Here is a 22,123-nt window from a genome sequence, read left to right on the forward strand (position 1 = left end):
TTGGAAGCAGTAAGCAATTTGGAAATTCGGAAGGAGCCGGAATCACGCGTCGGGCTGCTTCGAAGCGCAATGGCACGGCGGCGGCGGCGCTTTGCGCGAGCGTCCTGCCGCAACATGTATGTACGTGCGTGTGTGCGTTTCGATTAATTCCGCGAGGGAAGTCGGCCTTTCGGCCACGCAGAACTCGATCTCTCCTTGAATCCGTGGCGAGGAGCGAGGCGTGCAGAGATAAGAGAAAGAGAGAGGTGAGGAGAAAAAGAGAGAGAAAGAAAGGAAGAGAAGGAGATCGGTTCTCTTGCGGGTGAGGTGTACGGTCTCCCTCTCCTCCTCACTCCCTCCATGGACATGGCTTGCCATCGAAAGATGCTGCCCGCCGCTCTCTCACGTGGCTAACGCACATAGATACATACGATTATCGTCGCGCGAGCGCGCACCTTAGCCTTCCTATGGCACCTTAGTCGCACCGCTTAGTGGTTAGTGGGTGGTGGACGCGCATACCGTGCGTGTCGTCGTCGTTATCGTCGTCGTCATGATCATCATCATTGGGGCAAATTCGCACATTCGTCTAATCTGTATGTTCAAAACAGGAGCAAAAGAGCGATTGCGATCTTTTGCTCCTGTTGGACACATCAGCTTTCGCGCGTCACATGGGGCCACGTGACGGACGAAAGCGATCGGCGCGCGTGTGGTCACTTCCGCGACATCGACGATCAATGGGGGCTGCCTCTTGGCGAACATCGCTCGAGAGGAATCGGAAAGACGGAGTGAGGATCATTCGTTTCGGAGAGAGTGAAATTTCCTTGAAGAAGTTGCGAAAGATTCTATGCAATCATTTCGCAAGGACGAAAGGATCGTCGCTACGTTGTTGCTACGTTGATGAAGACCAATCGTAATCGCGTCGTTGACGTCGCCGTCACGCGATACTTTTTTTTCAAATTACGTCGCTCTCCGTTGGCGCCGCCAACGTCGCGAGTGTTACCGCGGACACGCTTGGGAATAATGCGGAATAGTGAGTTACTGTGTTTTCCACACCGTTGTCCTGTTTTTCGCGCGTGACCAGCGGAGAAAGTGAGGCGCTCCGCGCCGGGACGCCCGGGACGCCTCCGTCCGCGTAACTGTGTCGCCGCACCGCCGATATTGGAGACGAGATACCGTGCGTGCGGGCATCGAAATCTCCAAATTGCCGGCGAATCTCGACGCTGCATGGAGTGCGCGTCCGCTTGGCTATCGATTTCCCCTCGATTCTTCTCGACGTCGCGGTAAGTATTTTCCGGGAACGGAAAGAAGAAAAGAGAGAAAGTGCGCGTTCAGAAGACTGCCGTAAATGGAGTGCAGGGTACTAAGTGGACTTTCGTCACCGGCGAACGTAACGACAATCGTAAACCGCAATATCCTGATAACGTAATTGTGAAACCACGAGTAAGAGCAATACGTAACGCCCTGCGTGTGGATTGCGCGACTACTTGGAAATATCGTCGTTGGAAATATCCTCATATGTGGATGATGTTCATCTTGTGCCCGAACAGAATGTGATAATCAAGCTACGTAACTTTCGGTGCGTGTGCAAGCGACTTTTTCCCTCTATTCGTGAGAGTTACGAGGTGACGAATCATTCGTTCGTCGTTCCGATATATCGATGCAATCACGCAAACCGTCGTAACAGAGAGGAGACCTTGGACGCACTTAACCGAGGATTGGACGTTTACATAACGGCGACAGCTTTAGAAAGTTCAAAAGGATTGAATAACGCAAGAAGGCATTGGACATGCTGGAACAAGATAAAATGATTAAATGTAATATTAATATAGTGATTAAAGTATATTATCTACAAAAGGCAAATAGTAATCAAGCGACGCGGTAGCGTCGCGACGCCAAGTACATAAAACACAAGGTTCCGAGCAATGAGAGTCACTGCATAGACGTCGAGCGCTACCAAGTAGCTTATCTGGAATTTCATGCCAAATTCATGTCAAACAAACCATTGATTAAAATATAGAAATATACCTAAAGGATAGAATGAAAGCGTTGTAAAATAAGTGTTTTAGTATCCAAAAGTAAATATGGAAAAACGTTCTGTCACTGTGAGACTCGCTAAAATTTCATTGACAACTTAAAAATATGAATGTCATAATAAGTTAATATCGGATTTTCTATCATGTAATATTGCATTTTGTATCTTGCTTTCATATTTTACTACACCTCAGAGTTAGAGAAAGATGAAAGGACCCTCCGTGAAAGAAGAGAGAAAGAGAAAGAGAGATGAACGCGCGCCCGGCGATTTGAATACCAAATCACCGCCTCTTGTGCAATTCCATCTTGCTTGCTCCTCTCTTTTTCTTTTTCTTCGTATTCCGTCCCGGGTCCCTACGACCTTTCCACGTCTACCTGCGTGCCCCGCGTATTTTTAGGCGTGACATGCTTTCTTTGTGCCGGCCGGTCGGACCAACGGTTGCAAAAATAACTCCACGCAAAAAGGTATGTGTGATGTGATACTGTTAAAATGGCGTCTTTTTGCGTTTCCCTACACCTCTTATGCGTCTCCAACTTCTTCATACTTGACTTGATGTTACTGTTCAACTGGACGTAAACCATCAACAGTTTTTTTTTCAAGATTCAAAAAGTATAAATGCAGATTAAAGAAACTAAAAAAGAAGTTCATTATTTTACAGGTGAAATTCGTGAATATAACTTCGATCTTTAATCAGACAAATAAACGATAAAATTTATCTGCTCGAAAATTTATCTTATTGAGCACTTTCGACTGTAATTAAAATTATAACATTTAATTATACATTATCATATTACAGATTAATATATATAACAAAATATATTATTATTATAATTCTACAGACGCCATTTTAATAACCTGATGCGACACTGTGAAGATAATTACAGGCGAAAACTGGAGATGGTGCTGCAAGATAAAAAAAGACGAAACGGACCAGACAAAATCATAAAGAAAAAAAAGCATGAAATTGGCTAAGCGAAACCGAGTAACTTGATTTAGCCTCTCCTAGGCTTTGTCTGTATGGGAGGACAGAGACATAGCCTAGAATAGGTTAGGTCAGGGCTCGTTCAGCACGAATCATTCTTGGATACGTTATTGTGGCCTCGTTCTTAAGATGGAGGAAGGTACGTCCAAGGTCAAGCTCAAGGTCAACAATCGATGAGAACGCTACGCATTAAGGAATCTATTGGAAATTTTCATATACATATTATTAATATCAATAATTGGCATTGTGTCGTTTATGTAACCTCGTGCGTGCAATAAAGAGCAACAATGTTCACCGAGAATAAACAAAATTATTATTTAGGTTGGAAGCCCTCGAAAAGTATCGCTCGTGTCGCTAGAATTAGACAAAGGGAGAACGCAGTGACGGCCAATTGCTCTCTTTTTCTAATTCTCTATTAAGCTACTGATTAGAAAAAAACCAGCTCGTCACCAGTCGCTATCTCTTTCTTTCGGACAGTCATGCATATTTCTTTATGCCTGAGCGCAGCCATGCTTTACGTCAATCGGTTTAATCGAAGGGATACTTTTTTACCGACAATCGCAAAGAAAACTCTTTATCTTACCTACAAAAGAATTATTATGTAGAGAATAAAATTAAATTAAAAAATTCGGCTTTTTTGTTTTATAAAACTGATGATTATAAGCAAACTTGCTCATTAATAACATAAATAATAAGTATATGTAATTAATAATTTAAATTAGATATAATCGCGCGCATGTGCGCGCGATATAAATTATATAAATTCTTTAAATATCTCAAATACTGTTTTCATATTTTAGTATTTTTAATGTAAAAGAATGTCCGCTTCTAATTGGACGAGGGATTAAAACAAAAAGAAATCAAACAAACGTCTTTTAGATTCAATAAAATTTTCATTTATGCCATTCATACATTTCGTAGCTTAACTTTAAATCTAGTCGCGCACCACGACTTTTATCATATGAAAATTATATATGTTGAGATCAAAACGTAAACGAACTACTCCGAAACTGTTTTGTCATTCTCAAACATTGTCGCTTCAGTCGAGGGAAAAGTAAGACTCATTTGCAGATGTACATAGTAGAAACGAACGATATGTAACAAACTTTCGCATAAATTTGGAATCCTTTGTTTTTTCGGTCACTCTCGCACATTTCAACCAAAAAGAATTTTTAAAAAGCGGCGGGATTTATCAAATGATCGTTATGTATCGTCTCGCTGCATATTGTTTGCTTTTTTTCAAATGCACTCGTCCGATCCATCTTGCAAATGACATCCTATTCCAACCCAAGTAGCAAGGTGATGTCATTAAGACATCACCTTGTTACCTGGGGAGTTACGCAGAATATTTTCGGAGGGATGAATAAAAATCTCTTTTTATCCTCCAACCAACGAAATGATAGCTTGAAGGATCACTTTTAATCTCGCTTTCGTTTAATCTTGTAGACATACTGAGCAAAATGAAGCATAATGCCACGTTATTCCAGCCGATGCCATATGGCTAGACATTATAAATCGATCTGCGTGAAATTAGCCTAAGAATTATGTATGTACAAATAGATTAACTGAATGATAACAAAACGAATAGAACGAGTTGTATTAAACATAAATTTTATCAATAATCGCTACAATATAAATAAATTAATAGTTGCACTTGTACACAGTGTAATGTTTTTTGATATATATATATATATATATATATATATATCAAAAAATATATATATTCTAAAGATATTATGATATATAGCCTCTCTTGGATTAATAATTTTCCGGAATAAAATTTGTTTGATCATTACTTAATAAATACTTTAAGATGTTAAAAGATTTTAATATAAAAAAAAATAATATTTATATTCCGTATAATAATAGAGTAACGAGCCTAAAGAGAGTGCATAACAGTTATATATAAATTATTTTAAATTAATTAATTTATAGTTTATAAAATTTGTTATATGTCTAAATCTTCAGTAACAACGAGGAATATGCCTTTCTCTCAATTGTTTCCGAGAAATAAAATGTCCGTAAAACTTTCATAGACACATATGTATATGCACGTATAGATATATGTCTATGGAAATTATGCTACATGACAGCTATGCTCAAAAATGATAAAATCTGAGAGGAAAAGTGTGAAATTGATTTTCCTATCCTATTATATGCTAAGTATATTAATATACGAAGTAGTGATAACAGTAATATTAAGATGTCTTTTCTTATATGTGAATTTGTGAATGCAATTTTTCCACATGGCTGCACTTGATTTATTAGTATCGTGTACGTATACTATTGCTGTATATAATTTCGCACTCGTCAAAAATAATTATATACATTTTGTCAATTAATTTCGATAGATATAAGAATTTCGCAGTAACAGTTTTAGAAAACATCTGTCGCATTCTCGTGTATTTCTTAGAATTTCGCGTAAAAATTTCGTCACGGAATACCTTTATTCTCATATCACAAGTACTATAAGCTAAGTGATCAGTCAAAACACACAACAAAATGTAAGAAATTTCTCAAAAAGAAATCAAGTATTTTAAGATATTTTTCATATCATTGTCGATTAAAAAGAGACCTTAATTAATTAAATAATTTCCAAATTAACAATATAAGAAGCAGTCTGTATGTGACGTAGTGATTATCAACTGATCCTCTGCATCAACTACAGTCCAATGTACGCTTGTTTTTACGGACAGTAAATAATAAATACTTAACTTAGTTAATAAAGTACTCGCCGAATTACGTTCGACCGGATTGCACGAGTATTATAATTTCGTGGCGCTGTTCTTCACAGTTCGATCAATTGATAATCTTTTTGTATAACATAAAACTATACACATTAAACGCTATATTTAGCTAAACGCAAGAAATCTCGCTGAAGAAATCTAAGTTTGGGAAATGGTGCCTCGGCACATCCTCTAATCGATCAGTCTACGTTGCCCGAGAGTGATTTCACACGATCACTGTTACGTATCCCTTTTACGTGCGCGTTCTAATCAATATAGTCCGACTAAGAGCTATAAATCTAGAGTGCATAAGTATGATATGTCGAGTAAAATGTAATACATATATATCTATGGATGATGATAAAACTTGAGTGTTGTAGCAGAATTAATTACATCATACTGATGCCAGTGTGTGCCAGCGTCGTTGTTACATCAAACAAACGTCATTCTTACACTGCATTCAACTTCTGATATGAAAAGTATCCGGCATGGGCGTCACGTGGTCCCGATAATGTTTCGTGAACGTGTCCAATTTTACAAATTTTGAAATAACTTGGAATACTCGCAACAACGACACCGACCCGACTCGTCTTGTGATCCAGTCTATGATAATCATAACTTTCCCAAGCAGAAACGAACGATTTCTATTAATATTTTTATTAAAAATAAATTTTAAAAATCGTCATCAATGATACATAAATAGTACTAGACCGAACAATCGCTGGAATGTGTAATGACGTTCGCAGTTATTGGCCAAATGAAAAATCTTTTCGTTTCTACTTTTGCTTCTTCCTCCCAGCCAGACATCTGTGAATCTCGGTCTGGATATTAATCTCTTGTGTCTATGTGTGTGTGTGTGTGTGTGTGTGTATATAGATTACCAACAATCTGATATGAAAAAACTCACTAACCGTGATGGGACGTAACATTTATTCTATTAAATCTGCCGACAGCAGCTATTTCCTGTCTCGATAAACTCCTGAAAGACTCGACCAAGTGTTCCCTCCAGGTTTCACGTGCAGCATGCGAGAATGAAACGTGGTTACATCGAACTTTCGTCGAGCTTTCCTTATTGCCTAGAAGTCGATTGCCTCTCATTTTTTCTTTTTCTCTCTCAAGGAACTCTTTTTATGTTGTTTCAGCCTGTCAGTTTCATCCGTCGTCAGCGACAATAAAACTTTAGTAAACTTTTCTCAAGTATTACAGATTACAGGTATCATATATGCAGAGAGTGTAGTTCTGATTTTGCTTGTAGAAAATAACGTCCTACATTTTGTTATATCATTGAAGAGTCAGACGTATGTCCATAATTGATCGTATCGTAAGCTTAAAGACGATTAACGTTGACTAGAGGCGATAATCTCTTGGATTTTTTTTTACACTATAAAGCTGAATCTTTTCTATTTTTTCGCTCGAAAGTCTTTATCTAGGAATTGAGGTTTCATACGGCAGCGTTTACATTACGTGAATAATGCCTCTCTTTTGTTCTCTTTCAGTTATCAAATTAGCGGAATTCTAGCGCCTAATAGACCTAATGCGTACTAAGAAATTGTTTAAAAAGCAGAAGTACTGAATACACAGTTGCTTAGTTACTTCCTGTACGTAGGAATGTTTTCCGCGTACGGAGCGAGTCCCTTCTCATCTGAATCTTCTCCGCAAGAACGCATGAAACTTTGTTGCTGTACACATCATCGTGCGTAAGATCTTTATAACGTTCCGCGTGATCACGGTTGAACAAATATAGATGTTTTCTGCAAATTATATCGGAGCGCGTATCAAAGTTTCGTATCATGTATTGGTATCGTTTGACCCATCGATCAAAAGTGAGAGCTGCGTACTTTATCTTCGGGGACGTGTCGTCCCGGAATAATAATTGAGATATCAAACTGCACTATTGATACACGAGAACCTCTAATTAATGTTCCGTAATATACATGATTTATATATATACTATAAACACACCCATGTATGAGATGTGTGCGTGTATATATGTACATGTATATATATATACAGGGTGCCTGACAAGTAAGGGACCACCTTAAAGATGGAAGTAGATAGGGTCAAATGCAAGATAAAAGTCCTATATCATTTTGCAAAATTCGCAATAATTATTGAGTAATTAAAATATCTAAACAACAATTATTTCCCGGCGCGGTATCATATGTCACGCCTCGCTCGCCGCTCTCATCGTTGCTAAGAGATCAAGTAGGTAAACCATTTTACATGCCGGCCGAGTTCGGCCTGCGCTGTTCACGCGCTCATTCGTTTAGACATTTTAATTAATTACTCAATAACTATTGGGAATTTTGCAAAATGATATAGGACTTTTATCTTCAGTTTGACCCTATCTACTTCCACCTTTAAGGTGGTCCCTTACTTGTCAGACACCCTGTATATCATTATGGATGACCGTGCATCCTCTATCAATTAAAATTGACACGTTTTACGGCGTACGCCTTATTAAAATAGTTGCACGTGTGTGTCTGTATCCTTCACATTTCTTGCTCAATGGTTGCGTCACTGTTTAATCATCAGGATCAAAACAGTGAGGTAATTATACAGTTTAAGGGTGTCTCGCGTATGGAAACGCCGTGTACCACTCGATACCTTCGAATATCCCATTCCTTTTCCTCTGAACGTTGATCAATTCATCGCGTAGCATCATTCGCTTCTGATGCAAGAGTACTGTCCAATTCCGAGCTGTTAACGAGCTAAAGTTACCACGGGCGTTCTGTGCGCTTCAAATATGCGAGTGCTTATCTCCATTATTACTTAGGATATGTCAGTTTGTACAAAGTCTCGTCATCTAAAAAATTGTCTCCTTTTGATCAATAAATTATTGACATGTCTTGAACATCGTGTCTCTTGAACGAATCCTAAGGATGAGGGATACAGTTATGCCTCTTCTTCTGTCTTTTTCACGCATTCATGATTAATCTTTGAGAGTCCAATCTCCGCGTTCCTCGTAAGTTCGCCTGATGTGCGATAGCAAATCTCTAGTCTCAAATATATATGCATTCCTGCCTACCTGATAGAAAGCTTACAAGAAAACGGTATGAGTGTGAGGCAATTTGAAAGTTACAACGCTGCCGATCAGTAATGCCAGCGCGGTCAGTAGTGCGGGCGCGATTAGTGGCATGTCCACCAACGTCTGATATGTCGTGGTTCCTATCAGACCAAATATTCTTATAGCCGCCGCTATAATCCCAAAACCGGTGCATCTGCAAGGACACGTCGATAAGAAGTGCGCAAAGTTTTACGAAAGTAATTTCTCCATTGTTTAAATTTCTCTTACCGTAGATGCGTGGGGAAACTCTCGACCGTCACTAATGTCAGCGATGTCCAGCCACCGGCAAAGAGGGCTATGAAGCCACCCTCGAAAATAAGAACTGCCGAACTGTTCTTGTGGATCAGCACCAAACACAAGGCAGCAAAGGAAGAGAAAAAGAGCGAAAGACCTGGAAAAAACATGGAAGAAGCAGGCATTCGTCGATTCTGAAATTACGTGAAAACTTTGCTTGCCGTTTTCAAAGCGGATCAACTGACCAATTAGTTTTGGTCGCTGGAGAACGGTAAGTGCCAGGCCCGCCAGTGCAGCTGCGGGCACGAACGCCAGTTGAGCAACGAGATGAGCATGCAACGCTTCCTCGATATAAATGTTGTAATCCAGATCGAGTGTCGGGCAGGACCCGCTTAAACTTAATTGCGTGTTATTTTCCAACTTGCATCTGGTGAAAACTTGCGCGGACAAGTCTGTGTCAACAAATCTGTAACGAAAAGTATTTTTATACGGTTAAATTAGCAAATAAAAAATCTAAATCTCATAAATAGTAAGACGCTTACTTTGAATATACAATAACGCTGTCCCTGAAATGGGTCTTGCTAGACTTAATGCTACTGAACTCCACCGATTGGAAGGTACAATTGTCAAAGTCGACGTGGCTGAATATCATCTTAGTGAATCTGCAAGTATTTTGACATCACGACTGAGGGAAACGCTCTTCCGTTTTATATGTACAAAATATAGAATGCGGCTACGGTTCCTACTTGCAATTCAAGAACGTGGAGTCCTTGTACTGGCGATTTTCCCAGGGGCCAGTGAAAGTCGTGTCGTTGTAGTCCATCTTGTAAAAGTGCTCGGTGTGCGCTTCGTATTCCATCGCTCGCAGGAGTTTCAGATATTCCGGACACCATATCATGAGACCGTAAAGGCTGGGCATAATAAAGTTTCCTCAGAATATCTTTAATCAGTCACTTAAAACGCAGAAATTTACCTGAATGAAGCAACGGACCAGATAATCAACAGGACCAGAGTTACACGTAAGTGGGGTGTCGCGAATAACTCCAGAAAAGAATTCCAAAACTATAGACGTAAAGAATGCAATTTAAATTTATGACTGTCAAGGTTTTTGATGTCTTGAAGAAATATCTTAAAAATATTTACCATCTCGATCGAATATATTATATCCGCCAGAACACTGGTGTGATTGCTCGGAGACGGCGGCGCCAGGCCGCGCGGTCTCTTAGTCGGGAGTTCCAGTTCAGAGAGTTGATACTGAGCACCTGTTGCACCTTTCCGTGCATTATTTTTTTTATATATCCTCTGGGACAATTAAATGATCATAAGAGACACTTGCGAACAGATGTACCTTGGATGTCATTTTCGATCGGACGTACCTGATAAACCATCATCGCTTCCACGTCCCGACCGGCTTCTATGAGATACCTCGGACTCTCGGGCAGAAAGATAAGACCGATCGTGGAGCACACCGCCGGCAGACAACACAGCAACAAGAAACGATGCCAAGCGCTGAAGTGTTCCTTATTTTCCAAGACCACCATCTCTCCTGTCGTAGGTACCACTGCCCAGGCCAGGAGGGCGGCGTAAACGCCTCCTAACGCGCACGCTGCTACGAGTATTCCCGTCCAGCGACCCCTGCTTAATCGTGGACAACATTCCGCGAGATACACGAATGCCAGTGGCACGGCTCCTCCTACTCTGTAAGAAAATTGAAACAATATTAAATAGTAAAATTTTAATGCATCGACAATTCATATTTCATTTGTAAAAGACAAATCTTATGGCAAATCAAATTAAAAAATGTTTTTTTTATTTTTATTAAATTATGTAAATTACATAAATAAAATATCAATTATTATTAAATACTGTTTACATATTTATTAATAAGTTTTATAGAAATCTTTATAAAAATTGACTCCAAAATGGATTAAATGGATGAAATAAAAATTCAATAAATTAAAAAAAATTGTATTTACCCAAGTGCGGAGCAGAATCTAGCCGTCATAAAAGTACCATAGGTAGGCATAAAAGTTGCAACGCCACTGAACAGAACGTGTACGGACATGGCCGATAGGAGGGACCTACGTCTTCCCAGCCTATCTCCAAGGCCACCCCAGAATAATCCACCCAACGCAAGACCAACGAGAGTAATGTTGCCTGGAGAATAATTTAATGACGTAATGAAATAAGTTCTGCTAAAGAATAAAACTGTAAGAGCGACAACAGCTTACCGAGCCATCCCTTCTCATTGTCCTCGATGCACAATTCAACCTCTGCACTTGGCAATATATAAGGAACAACGAAAAATTCAACGGTATCTGCTGCAAGACTCAAGCCCGTGCAGAAAGCAGCAAATATTTGAAAGTAACCCACACCAGCCTGCAACAACGCAATATCATTATATATTATTATAACAAGTATGTTATGTAACAAAGACCTCTATTGTTGCAGTGATACGATATCAAGTCATTTAACAAACTCATTAATGTCGTATTAATTAATAGACGGTGCTTTAAATATTCATTAAAACTAGAACAAATTTTATTATTTTCGCGTTTCACGATTATACGGAGGAACAATATTTTATAACACGTAATCAATTATAGTAATGTAAAAAATTGATAAAAGTGCACTTATCGACGTAACCTCAAAGATATAGCATCAAAGACAAAATTATTTACCGGGAAATCCTTCAGGTAGCCCGGTATCTCGCGTGGCACGTACTTCGTCTTGACGATCGACTCGTCCAAGACTCGGTCCATCGTGATAAGATTCGGACGCACGATCGTGAGAAAGGTGTCATTCACTGCGAGCAAGCGTTCGATAAAAATATGACGCTACTTTGCGTAGGTTATGTTTTTATCGCAGCCAACATCCCGCATATTTTTACATCGCGTTCGATCGCGCTCGCAGCCAATGGAACGACGATCTTCGAATACCGCGTCCATTTATTGGTAGAATCGCGGTACGATCCGTAGAGCTTGCTATCGATCGATCGATACACACTTCGATAATCATCGAGATCGATAGGTCGACATATAGTCGAAACGACTCAAACTTGTTATTGAAGCCAAGAGACCTATAAGGTATCCCGATTCTTCCTTTTGATGACACATTTTCCTATCATTACGCATCGCCGTTGGCTGGCATCCCTCACCTGCTTGATAGCGTCCTCGTGGAACTGCGCCAGGAGGGTCGCATCGGCGGTGGAATCGATGAGATCGTGCTCCGCCGAATCGGCCGAGGCCGCGTTCACGCCGGCCGTGGGAACGTTCGCCGGCTGCGTAGTCATCTCCTCGGTGTAGAGGCTGATCCTAGTGTTGAGGCCGCGCTCGCTGGTACCCGTTTTCGTCGCACTGCCGCCGGTGGGAGCGAGACCGCTGCCAACGAGCCACTGGCTTTCCTCCTCCGATGAGGGCATCACTGCCAGAAACCATCTACCAGAAGCAGATAACCAGCTGATCGATATAAGTCGATCGAAAGTATATATTTATTTTCTAATGCATATCTTTCGCTGGGCTACGTTCCGTATCGAGTTTTCATCATTCGATAGCAACGATTATAATCGGTACGATTATAATTCGCTACTATGAATCCGCCGCAGCCATTGTCTCTAAAAAGTCAGTGCAGGTGCACTTGTGTCAATGTTGATACTTCCAAAGCGCTACGATTACGTGCAACTGGATCAGGAAATGTTAAATTTGATTGTTAAGTTAAAATTGACCTACGTCAACGATGTCTAGAGGTTTGTTCGCGTCGCATGCTCCAGTGTACACCAGGGAGCACTTGGGTCACGGATAACATGACAGTATTGGAGCGCGTTGGGGCGAATAGGAGCATGTTAGAGTAAGAAGCGACGCGAACAAATTTTAGGATTGTCTCCGCGATCATCCAATTTCTCGGCAATTTCTAACGCACGTGCGCGGTGCATGTGTGGAAAGACAGGCATCACGTCTCTATTTATGAACGCGGTTCACTGACCATTGTGCGTCATGTAACATATTCGTCGTAGCGACAAGTGAAATATCGGATCGATATCCGCGTTCGTCATAACTAAGCGTTCACGCGTCATCTGTATCTTTTGCAGACTTTATTAACTTTATACAAAATGTCAGCGCTATCCGTCACAGTTCTTTGACTCGCGTATCCTCAGGCGGATATATAGCCACCGTGTCGTTTAGCGTCGACCTTACTCGGCCGTCAAAGCAACTGGAGCGGCTTCCGCGTGCGCTCACACCTCGTGGCGATAATTCAACGCTCATGAACTCACGTTGAGGCACGCGGAGCGGCGGAGGTCGCGCGCCTCCACCAAGGCTGATTAATTCCCAGAATTAATGTGAGACCTGCCAGTGACGCGTGTCCTCTATGCTCTTTCTCATAAATCCATACCATATCGATCTATGTCGATTCGCACTGGCCGCAACAATTAAGCTTTGCGTGTACACGCGAGTAAAATGAAAATTCGGAAAATTGACAAAATTGATTGTATAATATTCTAACATTTGCAAAATTTCTACTATATAAAAGTTGCTAAGTGTATAAAAAAGAATGCATAAAAATTGTTTCTCGCAAAACGACGTAAAGCGCGCAAGGTCGCAAGTCACGCGTGTCACGCAGAAATGTTATTTTGAGTTTAAAATTTCCTCCTTCGGCGTTCCGTTTGCCTATAATATGATAGACCAGAAACAAAAACAAAAAACTGCGCGTTGTTGCGTCATCCGATGCAAAAAAGTATTATTGTACTGAAACATATTATTCGCGTTCGGTTTTCCTGCGACAATATAATGCGTGCACGCACTGGAAAAGCGCGGACTCCCGCGAATTTTCATGCACTTGTCTTTCATGCGGTTGTATTAACAGTCAGAGACACTCGCGAAACGTATGAATGCCTTGTTGCAGTCGCGAGTCGCGACTGCGACATACGTACGCGATTTATCGATCCAAATCCGATTACACGGTTCACCCTGTACATACATTTTCCGTGCACTGAAAGCTCCGTGGTGCGCGCACACACACACACACATTTCGCTCGAGTATGTAACTGTATGCGTGCATGTATGTACGTGTGTACCTCAACCTCGCAGCCACCAATGTCGTCGACAGTCACGGCCACGTCGCAACTTGCATTTTCGCAGTCCTCTATTTTCTCGTCGTTAGTTATTTCTGATACGGGACCGAGTAGCCGCGCGCTGCCGCAGTGTTGCGGACAATGTAGCGTTTTCTCTTTATTCGGCGTTTACTTACGAAAATGCATATGCGCAGCATTTCACACCCGATCGGGAAACATCTCAAACTTGATCTCCCAAAGTTGATTCGGGGTTGCGAGAACTTCCCGCGAGAACACTCAACGAAGTCACCGCTTCTACGAATCGTCCAGCTTTCATATAACGAATAACAAAATTTCCGTGTCCGATTTATCCCGATTCCCGGGCCGACTGCCTTAACTTTTACACAGAGACTTCGTCTTTGCGCCAAGTACTTGCCAAGAGATTTAATGTTAACAAATTAAGGAAGAGTCGCGACGACCGACGATGACGTCTCGCGGTGTTTCAGCGATCCGAATCGTGCCAGAAAGCTCCGTTTAGGATACTTTTCGTATAATTACGACGAGGGTAGATTTTGCTAAAAATTCCGCATGGATTCTTCATTCGACCCAACGCCGATCAATTATACCGATAAGATAGTTCTACGCCAATGAGGCGGAAAAAAATATCAGACGATTAATTGACGCGAGACGTGTTACGGTGTCTGCTAACACTCGTACGATCTGGTGCTATTGCGTGCTCATTATCATCATATTCGGCTGTCAACGCGTATGCGCCACACGTGAGCAACACACGACGTGCATGGATAAGCGTGGCCGACGAGCCAAACGATGACGCGGCCGCGTCATCAGCACATAGGGATACTTTGAAGGCTTATTCTTGGACGTGGCTGTAAATTATTGCCGCTTATCGTGCAAAATCGACCGTCGAAAATATCTAATTAATTCAAATTTTTTCAAATCAATACTTAATTAACGATAATTCGGTCAACTGTGATTGCCGGTGCCTCACAATAAATGTCACTTGCTATTGATAGAGTAAACTCTTACAACACTTTTGCCGCACTATAAAAAACTGATCGATCTATCTTTTTCACCACGTATCGCTTATCTACATCTAAAGAAAGATAAAAGCGAATACGCAAACGGGCAAACATAGAAAACGTAATCAAAAATAACAGGCGCGCGTGGGTGTCCGTCGACGCGGTCACGCGCGAATTAATATCATTAGAATCGCTTGTCGGGACTAATCACTTATCGCGCGTGAAACAATTACCTACCTGGTTGATAGGAAGTCGCCGTGAAACACTGCACCTTCCCAATGATAATGACGTTTCCCTGCTCACGGACTTCACTGGCGAAGAAGATCATCAGGCATAATTAATTAATTAATTCGTGGATCCGATGACGACGACGACAATGCGTTTTCCAGCACTCAAGGGTCGAGGATGAAGCGAGGAGAGGCCACTGTTTTATTCAACAGCGTGCGGCGCGATATGTGTTTCTTCGGCAGCATTCATCGTCGATCGGTCGTCACAAAGCCGCTCGCATTCGTCGTCATTATACATGCGTCGATAGCGCACAAGTGCGAGCGCGATTAGATGTATGAATAATTTTACATAACGACTTCACGGGCGAATTATATCGGAGCGACGGATTTATCGGCGTTTATTCCGCATCTTGAGACCCCTCGAGACCTCACGGGATTCGATCTCGATAATTTACATATTAATAATTTTCTTCTGATAAAATTGACAACACACGGTAGAATCTTTCCTTCGTCGTGACGCCGAGGCCTACCTCAACGAGCTCTACCACTGCAATTTAATCTGGCAATTGAATCCTTCACGCTGAAACGAATCGCACGTCGTTAAGTCAACGGAGGGGGCGCGAATTTTCCTCGTTGCGAGTGTGGCTATGATGGACTTCCCTCTGGCAAATTAGCGCTCTTTCTTGTCAGTGAATGCAACGCACCAGGATCAGGACCACCGTCACATCGAGCTCGCGTCCTATCGCGTGTCCTTCCCCGTCGGAGGATCGATTTTCGCGACGTAACGCGATAATTGCTTGCGACGCGGCTCTCCGAACGCGGATCTCACGGGACGTCGTCGACGCGCGGGTCTATCACGCGCACCACCGCAGCCACCGCGAGTGCGCTTGTCGCCGGCAGCAGCCCGTAAAACGCGATCGACTCGGTGACATTTTCGCAGATGAGGGAAACTACGTTGCGGCCGCAACGCACACACGCAAACACTACCATTAACACACCGCCTGCGCCGTGCGAGTATCGATTCGCGTCGCGACGCCTGACACGGGCCGTCGTCGGTAGCGCCTTCGGCCCGACCGAGGTTCCCCCTGCGAATTATTAGCCCGATATAATTACCAGCGAAATTACTTTTACAGTCGAAGCGATTCGCGGAATGATTCTGAGCGCAGAATCGTGAAGATGCGCTTATATATAATATAAAGTAGTGAATTATCTACAAGATATTCTTGAAAATGCATATGCATATACCTATGCCTTCATACTTATTTTTAAATTTTAAACACCTAGTTATACATATTTTTTATGCGTTTGACTATCTTAAATATTTTATGCAGCATAAAAAACAATGTCATATATTATATACTTAACGAGTACGTTAAGAGTGGCATTTTTCTATCTCAAGCATACACGTCAATATATTGAAATCTGGAATGTATTAAGTATGGTGATACCAACATATAGGAAATTGTCGCGAATAATTTTCATACTATTGACTTGTTATATTTGTATTATAAATCCTCAATACATGTCGAAAAATTTCTGCTGCTCGAAAAATGAGGAAAGGTAGAATTTCGGAGTTTCTCAAACGACTTACCATTAACGATCATTCCGCAGAGTCTATAAGCTTCGACGACATTCCGAAGCAATCTTTGAAATATATATATTGTTACTATCACTAACGGATCCTGATGTCGATAATGGGGGGGGGGGGGGTTGACAAAATTATTTGATTTAATATTTTTCTAGTATCACGCTTAGCTTTTACTTCAGGATCAACAAGGACGTGGTGACACTTCTGATCCCATTTTATTTTTGATAAATTTTTTCAAACAAATTCAGCAAAACTGATTTCTTTATTTGGAGGGAGGGGGGGGAACCCGAAAACCACCCCCCAGGATCCGCCAGTGGTTACTATATATACATGATATATTATTTATTACAAAATTGTATGCAGAGAAGCACAAAGATAACATAGATTATTATTAATCCTCGTCAGAATCCTCGCTCGTCACTTCGGTTGCCTCCTTCTCCTTTTCCTCCATCTTAGTGCGCGCGATGAGCTCCTTCGCGGGATTAAAAATGCCGTTAGTTTGAGCGTTGCAAATGTAACACCGCGTGCTCTTCTTGTACCGTTCCAGGGCACACTTCTCGCAAAAATAATGCTTGCATCTGGAACAAAGGGCAGATTAGTCTTCGTTAAAATAATTTTTCGTATTAAAGCTTAACGATAACTTTAATGATACGCACTTGGTAATAACGGGATCCGTGAAGCTGTCTCTGCAAATGAAACATTTGAACGGCAAGTTGTCCTCATCGCTGTCAATCTCGTATTTCTTATCATCCTCATCCCCGCTGTTGTTGTACTCTCCACTGGCGGCTTCTCTCTCCAATTGCCACCCCAATTTGTAATCCGATCGATCGTGAAGGAACTTGCAGCTGTCTGTACAAAATAAGAGAACGCTCGTTAATGCCACTTTTGCAAGCAGTTTTTTTGCTGCGATTGCAAAGAGGAAATCGCGACATCGTGTACCTCCAAACCCGCAGAAACCAGTTTCCTTGTAATCCTTGCAGATATCGGGCTGATAGTCCCATCTCACCGTCGCCCTGAGATTAGACGGTGCTCTGATTGGTCCCTTACGCACCATTCCGCTGGACGCGTTTCCCGCTGCGGTATCTTTCTTTTTATAATATTGCGCGTAATTATTCAAGCCTCTGTAAATCTTATCGTCCTCCTTTCCCTCTAGCTCCTGGTTACACAGGCAGAACCATATTATTTGAGTCTTCCAGCTTTAATAATGAATCATTTTGTCAGACATACCTCGTTTATTTTTTGAGCCTTTTCAAATAACGCTTGTGCGTCCTTGTCTTTCTCCGTTTCCGTTTCGAGAATGGCCGTTGCCCCTTGGTCACTCGGTCCGGCTGGCAGAACCGTCCTGTTACTTTTATAAGAGACTGTTATGCCGTCATCGTCACTGCTGTCGTCATAATTGGTCTTCTCTTGGCATTTCCTTACGTTTGTCTAGAAAAGCGAAAAGTCAAATTATCAGAATAATTCGGACACGTACGATAGGTTAGGTACATTACTGCTGCGAAACACTCACGCTCTGGACCATGGGATTGTGATTGCCTTGCTTCTTGTCCTTCTTGACCACCATGGTTTCATCCTCGCTGCTGTCTGCATTCAATTAAAATAAACGTTCCGTTAGATTTGTTTACTTCTGTACAACCTAACCTATAACTTGACAAACGTACGACGTTGACGGAGCCACTTCACGGTCTCGCGATATCTATAATTGGCGTACGCCTAAACTGATTATAATTACTATCGCGAACCCACCGTCATCGTCGTCCGCCCCTTTCCGCTTCCTCGCGGCGCTGCTCCGGTTTTTCCGCCTTTTGAACAGAAAGGTGCAATTCTTCTTCTCCGGCTCGTGTATCGCGTCATCCATCTTTGTCTCGTAAACATCCCTCTGATGGATTATTTTTCCACTTCTCGCGTATTATTTCCCCTTACCTCGACGTAGGTGATATTAAGCTGTTCGATTGATCGCATATCTCGTCTCAAGAATTCGCGTAAGTCTCGCTTTGCGAAAATACGTTTCGAGAAGTCGGCGAGCCCATCACTCGCATGTGATAATTGGGTTATGTTTTCCGACGCTTTGCATGTTATGCTCTCGACATTGTGCTTTCTTTAGATCGGATTAATATAAAACGTAAACGTACTTGTTTTGATAATATTAATAACACAATTGTATCAACGACACTAACAAAACAAATAATTGATAATTTATTGCACCTTACAGGAATTTATAATTATCGATTTGCGAAATGTCTCGGTAAGAGCGAACGTTTAATTCCAGGTATCTTTCAGTTTTCCAGAATAACATTCTCGAGACAATTGAACTTGAGGAGCAATGAGCAAGAAGGAGATGATGATCGACTTCCAGGACAATATGATACTGCTTACGCGGAAGTATTTGAAGCGGAGAATAATGTGTCCCGAGACCAAGTTCCGGCATCATGCTAAAGAGCGGCTACACCTGCTGGAACTGGTGAAGTGTACTATTGACATGGGTGAGAGCAACTCGGCCTTATTAATCGGACCTAGAGGCAGTGGAAAAACAACGGTACGATTTTATTTATTTTTTATTTATTTTAATCCTTGCCTTTCGGCTTTGGATGACTTCTGATACAACTATCCATTATATTCTACCTTTCAACTTTCCAAAACAATATACTGTGAATAATAAACAATAAACAACACAATACAATATTTCAGTTCTCATATTGCACTATCTCGTCCTCTTCTCTCTCTCTCTCTCTCTCTCTCTCTCTCTCTCTCTCTCTCTCTCTCTCCTCCTTTTCCTTCTTCTTCGCTTCCCTGGTGCCCCTGGTACACCTTTCATCGTCTTCAATCCACTTCCATTCTCTCTTAGTACTTCCTCTATTGATATTTCTCGTTTTGTAGCTCCACATTCTTTCAAAACATGAACTATGTCCTCCCTTCCTTCCCCCCAAATTCTGCATTCTCTTTCTTCTTCTTCCACCCAATACCTATTTTTCCTCATCTCGTTCCCGCATCTGAATCTTGCTATTAAACTTCTATCCTCCTTCCTCCCCTTCCCCTGCAAGTACTTTGGTATCTCCTCCATTCTTATGCTTTTATAACTTGCGTTGTACTTCGATTCTTCTATTTTTTTCCCCTAGCTTCCTCTTCCTTCCTCTCCAATCTTATCATCATCTCGTGTGTTATCTTCTGTAGTTCTTCTTCTCTCCTTGTTACTATCTCTTCTTTTGTCATTCCTGCTTTCTCCTTTCCCATTTACTCTCCTCCGCCTCTCTTTTCTTTCTCTCCATTTCCTTTATGCATTCTATCACTATTCTCTTATTCTCTCCGATTTCCATGCTTTTTCTTCGTATCTACTAGTTCGTCTTATTGCTTCCATTCTCAACTCTCCCATCTTTGTTTCCTCCATTATTATATAATTAACAATAATATATATATATATATATATATATATATATAATTAATTCTAGCTCGTCAATAGCGTCCTAAAAGAATTATTCGCTATAAAGAGATTTAAAGATAACGCACTAGTGGTAAATCTCAACGGTATAGTTCACGTCGATGATCGTTTAGCCCTGAAGGATATAACTCGTCAGATGCAGCTAGAGAACGTAGTGGGCGATAAGGTTTTCGGCGCGTTCTCGGAAAACCTAAATTTCCTCTTAGACTGTCTAAAATCGGGCGACAAAAAGCGCTCGAAACCGATCATCTTTGTGCTTGACGAATTCGATCTATTCTGTGGACATCACAAGCAGACATTGTTGTACAATCTCTTTGACGTTGCTCAATCGGCGCAAGTAAGTGGTCGAACATTTCTCTTTTCTCCAAAATGTCTCTTAAGAAAGACCCTGAAGCTTGATATTCTTTTTTCCAGGTGCCGATATGCGTGTTAGGAATAACGAGCAGATTGGACGTGACGGAATTGCTGGAGAAGCGAGTCAAGTCACGATTCTCGCATCGCCTGATATTCCTGTTCCCGGGCGACACGTCGTCCTCGGAGGAGTCCGCGTCCGCGTTCGACGATCGCCTGGAACTCTTTCGAGATCTCCTCAGCTTACCCGACGACGAGAACGTGAACAAAGTGGAGCAGCAGTACGACGACTGCACAATCGAGCCGCAATTTGGCTCCATGTGGAATGAATACGTCAAGACTCTGACCGCCAACGTCACGATGGTCAACTTGCTGAAGAGGATGTACCACATTGACGTGAGCGAGAGGAGCTTCCGAAATTTCCTCGCGTTGGTCGTCTCGATGTTGTCCGAGAAGCATCAGAAACTGGAAGTGAACGACTTCGTAGAGGCGAGCAAAATTTTTATGCAGGACGACAAGTTGTTGATGCTCGAGGGATTGTCCATTTTGGAGATATGTCTGGTACGATTTCTTAAAATTAATGCGTTTACCAATGACAAGGATGCATCATTTTGAATGCAATTACAGATAATATCGATGAAGCATGAGACGGAAATTTACGACGGCGAACCGCTGACTTTCGAGAGGATCTACAACCGTTACGCCAAGTTTGTCAATCAGAATTCCTCCATACAGTCTGTCCAGAAGCCGGTTATCATGAAAGCCTTCGAGCGCATCAAGGTAAGACGATTACTTTTCGATACAATCTTTCCTGTTGAACATTCTTGAAGACAGATGCTGGATGTATATTTACTAGAACTTGGAAATTGTGATACCAATGGGAAAAAACACGAAGAAGTGCGAGAAGGAGTACCAGTATTACAAATTCACGATGACACCTCAGCAAGTTATGGAGGTTGTCAAAACATATCCAGGTCTTCCCACGGAAGTTGCTCAGTGGGCGTCAAGCAGTATATAATGACGATTGCAAGCTGGTGTGCGATCTATTGTGTTCCATAAGACTATAGCTAGCGTGTTTTAGCCGTGTTCTAGTAGAACGAATATAGATATTGCAGCATTTCGTATTATTACTGATAGATAAAATACTTCGAACTATTTACAGTAGTGTGGACGAGTCAACGGTATGTTAATTTTCTGACATATATTTTTTTCGTGTTAAGTGCAAGGGTGGTTCAAACTTGAATTTGAATTTAATCATAACTGTTTTATACTTGAACTCCCCTCAAATTATTAATAATTAAGCTCTCTTTTATTTTTATTTTCTCTTTACATTCACGATATCCGTAAAAGAGTGAAACATATTATACAAAAAAAAATCATTGAAAGAAATAGTCGAAATTTCGCTTATTTCGAT

The 22,123-nt window shown here is 41.5% G+C and overlaps 3 protein-coding genes across 8 annotated transcripts; 1 reads left to right on the forward strand and 2 right to left on the reverse strand.

The window, feature by feature from the left end:
- Window positions 1-3,866: 3,866 nt before the first annotated feature.
- Window positions 3,867-16,361, reverse strand: LOC105275130 (synaptic vesicle glycoprotein 2B). 4 transcript variants are annotated; one of them, XM_011331784.3, is made up of 12 exons: window positions 15,345-16,361; window positions 12,178-12,457; window positions 11,252-11,399; window positions 10,997-11,177; window positions 10,397-10,718; window positions 10,164-10,322; window positions 9,994-10,082; window positions 9,767-9,931; window positions 9,563-9,682; window positions 9,266-9,486; window positions 9,015-9,177; window positions 8,760-8,940 (listed from the first exon to the last, which is right to left on the reverse strand). In XM_011331784.3, the coding sequence occupies exons 2-12, from the start codon at window positions 12,439-12,441 to the stop codon at window positions 8,760-8,762; spliced, it is 2,013 nt and encodes a 670-aa protein (XP_011330086.1). In that variant the 5' UTR covers window positions 12,442-12,457; window positions 15,345-16,361. The 4 variants fall into 4 exon arrangements, with proteins under 4 accessions (XP_026825774.1, XP_011330086.1, XP_011330087.1 ...); XM_011331785.3 differs by lacking the exon at window positions 15,345-16,361 and adding an exon at window positions 14,265-15,320; XM_026969973.1 differs by lacking the exon at window positions 15,345-16,361 and having other exon boundaries at window positions 3,867-8,940; window positions 12,178-12,441.
- A 454-nt stretch (window positions 16,362-16,815) lies between these two features.
- Window positions 16,816-18,815, reverse strand: LOC105275135 (E3 ubiquitin-protein ligase RNF113A). Its single transcript, XM_011331792.3, has 6 exons — window positions 18,669-18,815; window positions 18,433-18,506; window positions 18,150-18,350; window positions 17,862-18,078; window positions 17,579-17,771; window positions 16,816-17,500 (listed from the first exon to the last, which is right to left on the reverse strand). The coding sequence occupies exons 1-6, from the start codon at window positions 18,778-18,780 to the stop codon at window positions 17,314-17,316; spliced, it is 984 nt and encodes a 327-aa protein (XP_011330094.1). The 5' UTR covers window positions 18,781-18,815; the 3' UTR covers window positions 16,816-17,313.
- On the forward strand, window positions 18,765-22,085 carry LOC105275134 (origin recognition complex subunit 4). 3 transcript variants are annotated; one of them, XM_026969975.1, is made up of 6 exons: window positions 18,765-18,904; window positions 19,203-19,458; window positions 20,369-20,695; window positions 20,773-21,270; window positions 21,337-21,489; window positions 21,566-22,085. In XM_026969975.1, the coding sequence occupies exons 2-6, from the start codon at window positions 19,246-19,248 to the stop codon at window positions 21,725-21,727; spliced, it is 1,353 nt and encodes a 450-aa protein (XP_026825776.1). In that variant the 5' UTR covers window positions 18,765-18,904; window positions 19,203-19,245; the 3' UTR covers window positions 21,728-22,085. The 3 variants fall into 3 exon arrangements, with proteins under 3 accessions (XP_026825776.1, XP_026825777.1, XP_026825778.1); XM_026969976.1 differs by having other exon boundaries at window positions 18,789-18,904; window positions 19,192-19,458; XM_026969977.1 differs by lacking the exon at window positions 18,765-18,904 and adding an exon at window positions 18,918-19,044.
- The last annotated feature ends 38 nt before the right edge of the window (window positions 22,086-22,123 follow it).

This window comes from Ooceraea biroi, chromosome 5, assembly GCF_003672135.1.
Source record: "Ooceraea biroi isolate clonal line C1 chromosome 5, Obir_v5.4, whole genome shotgun sequence".
NCBI classification, from domain to species: Eukaryota; Metazoa; Arthropoda; class Insecta; order Hymenoptera; family Formicidae; genus Ooceraea; species Ooceraea biroi.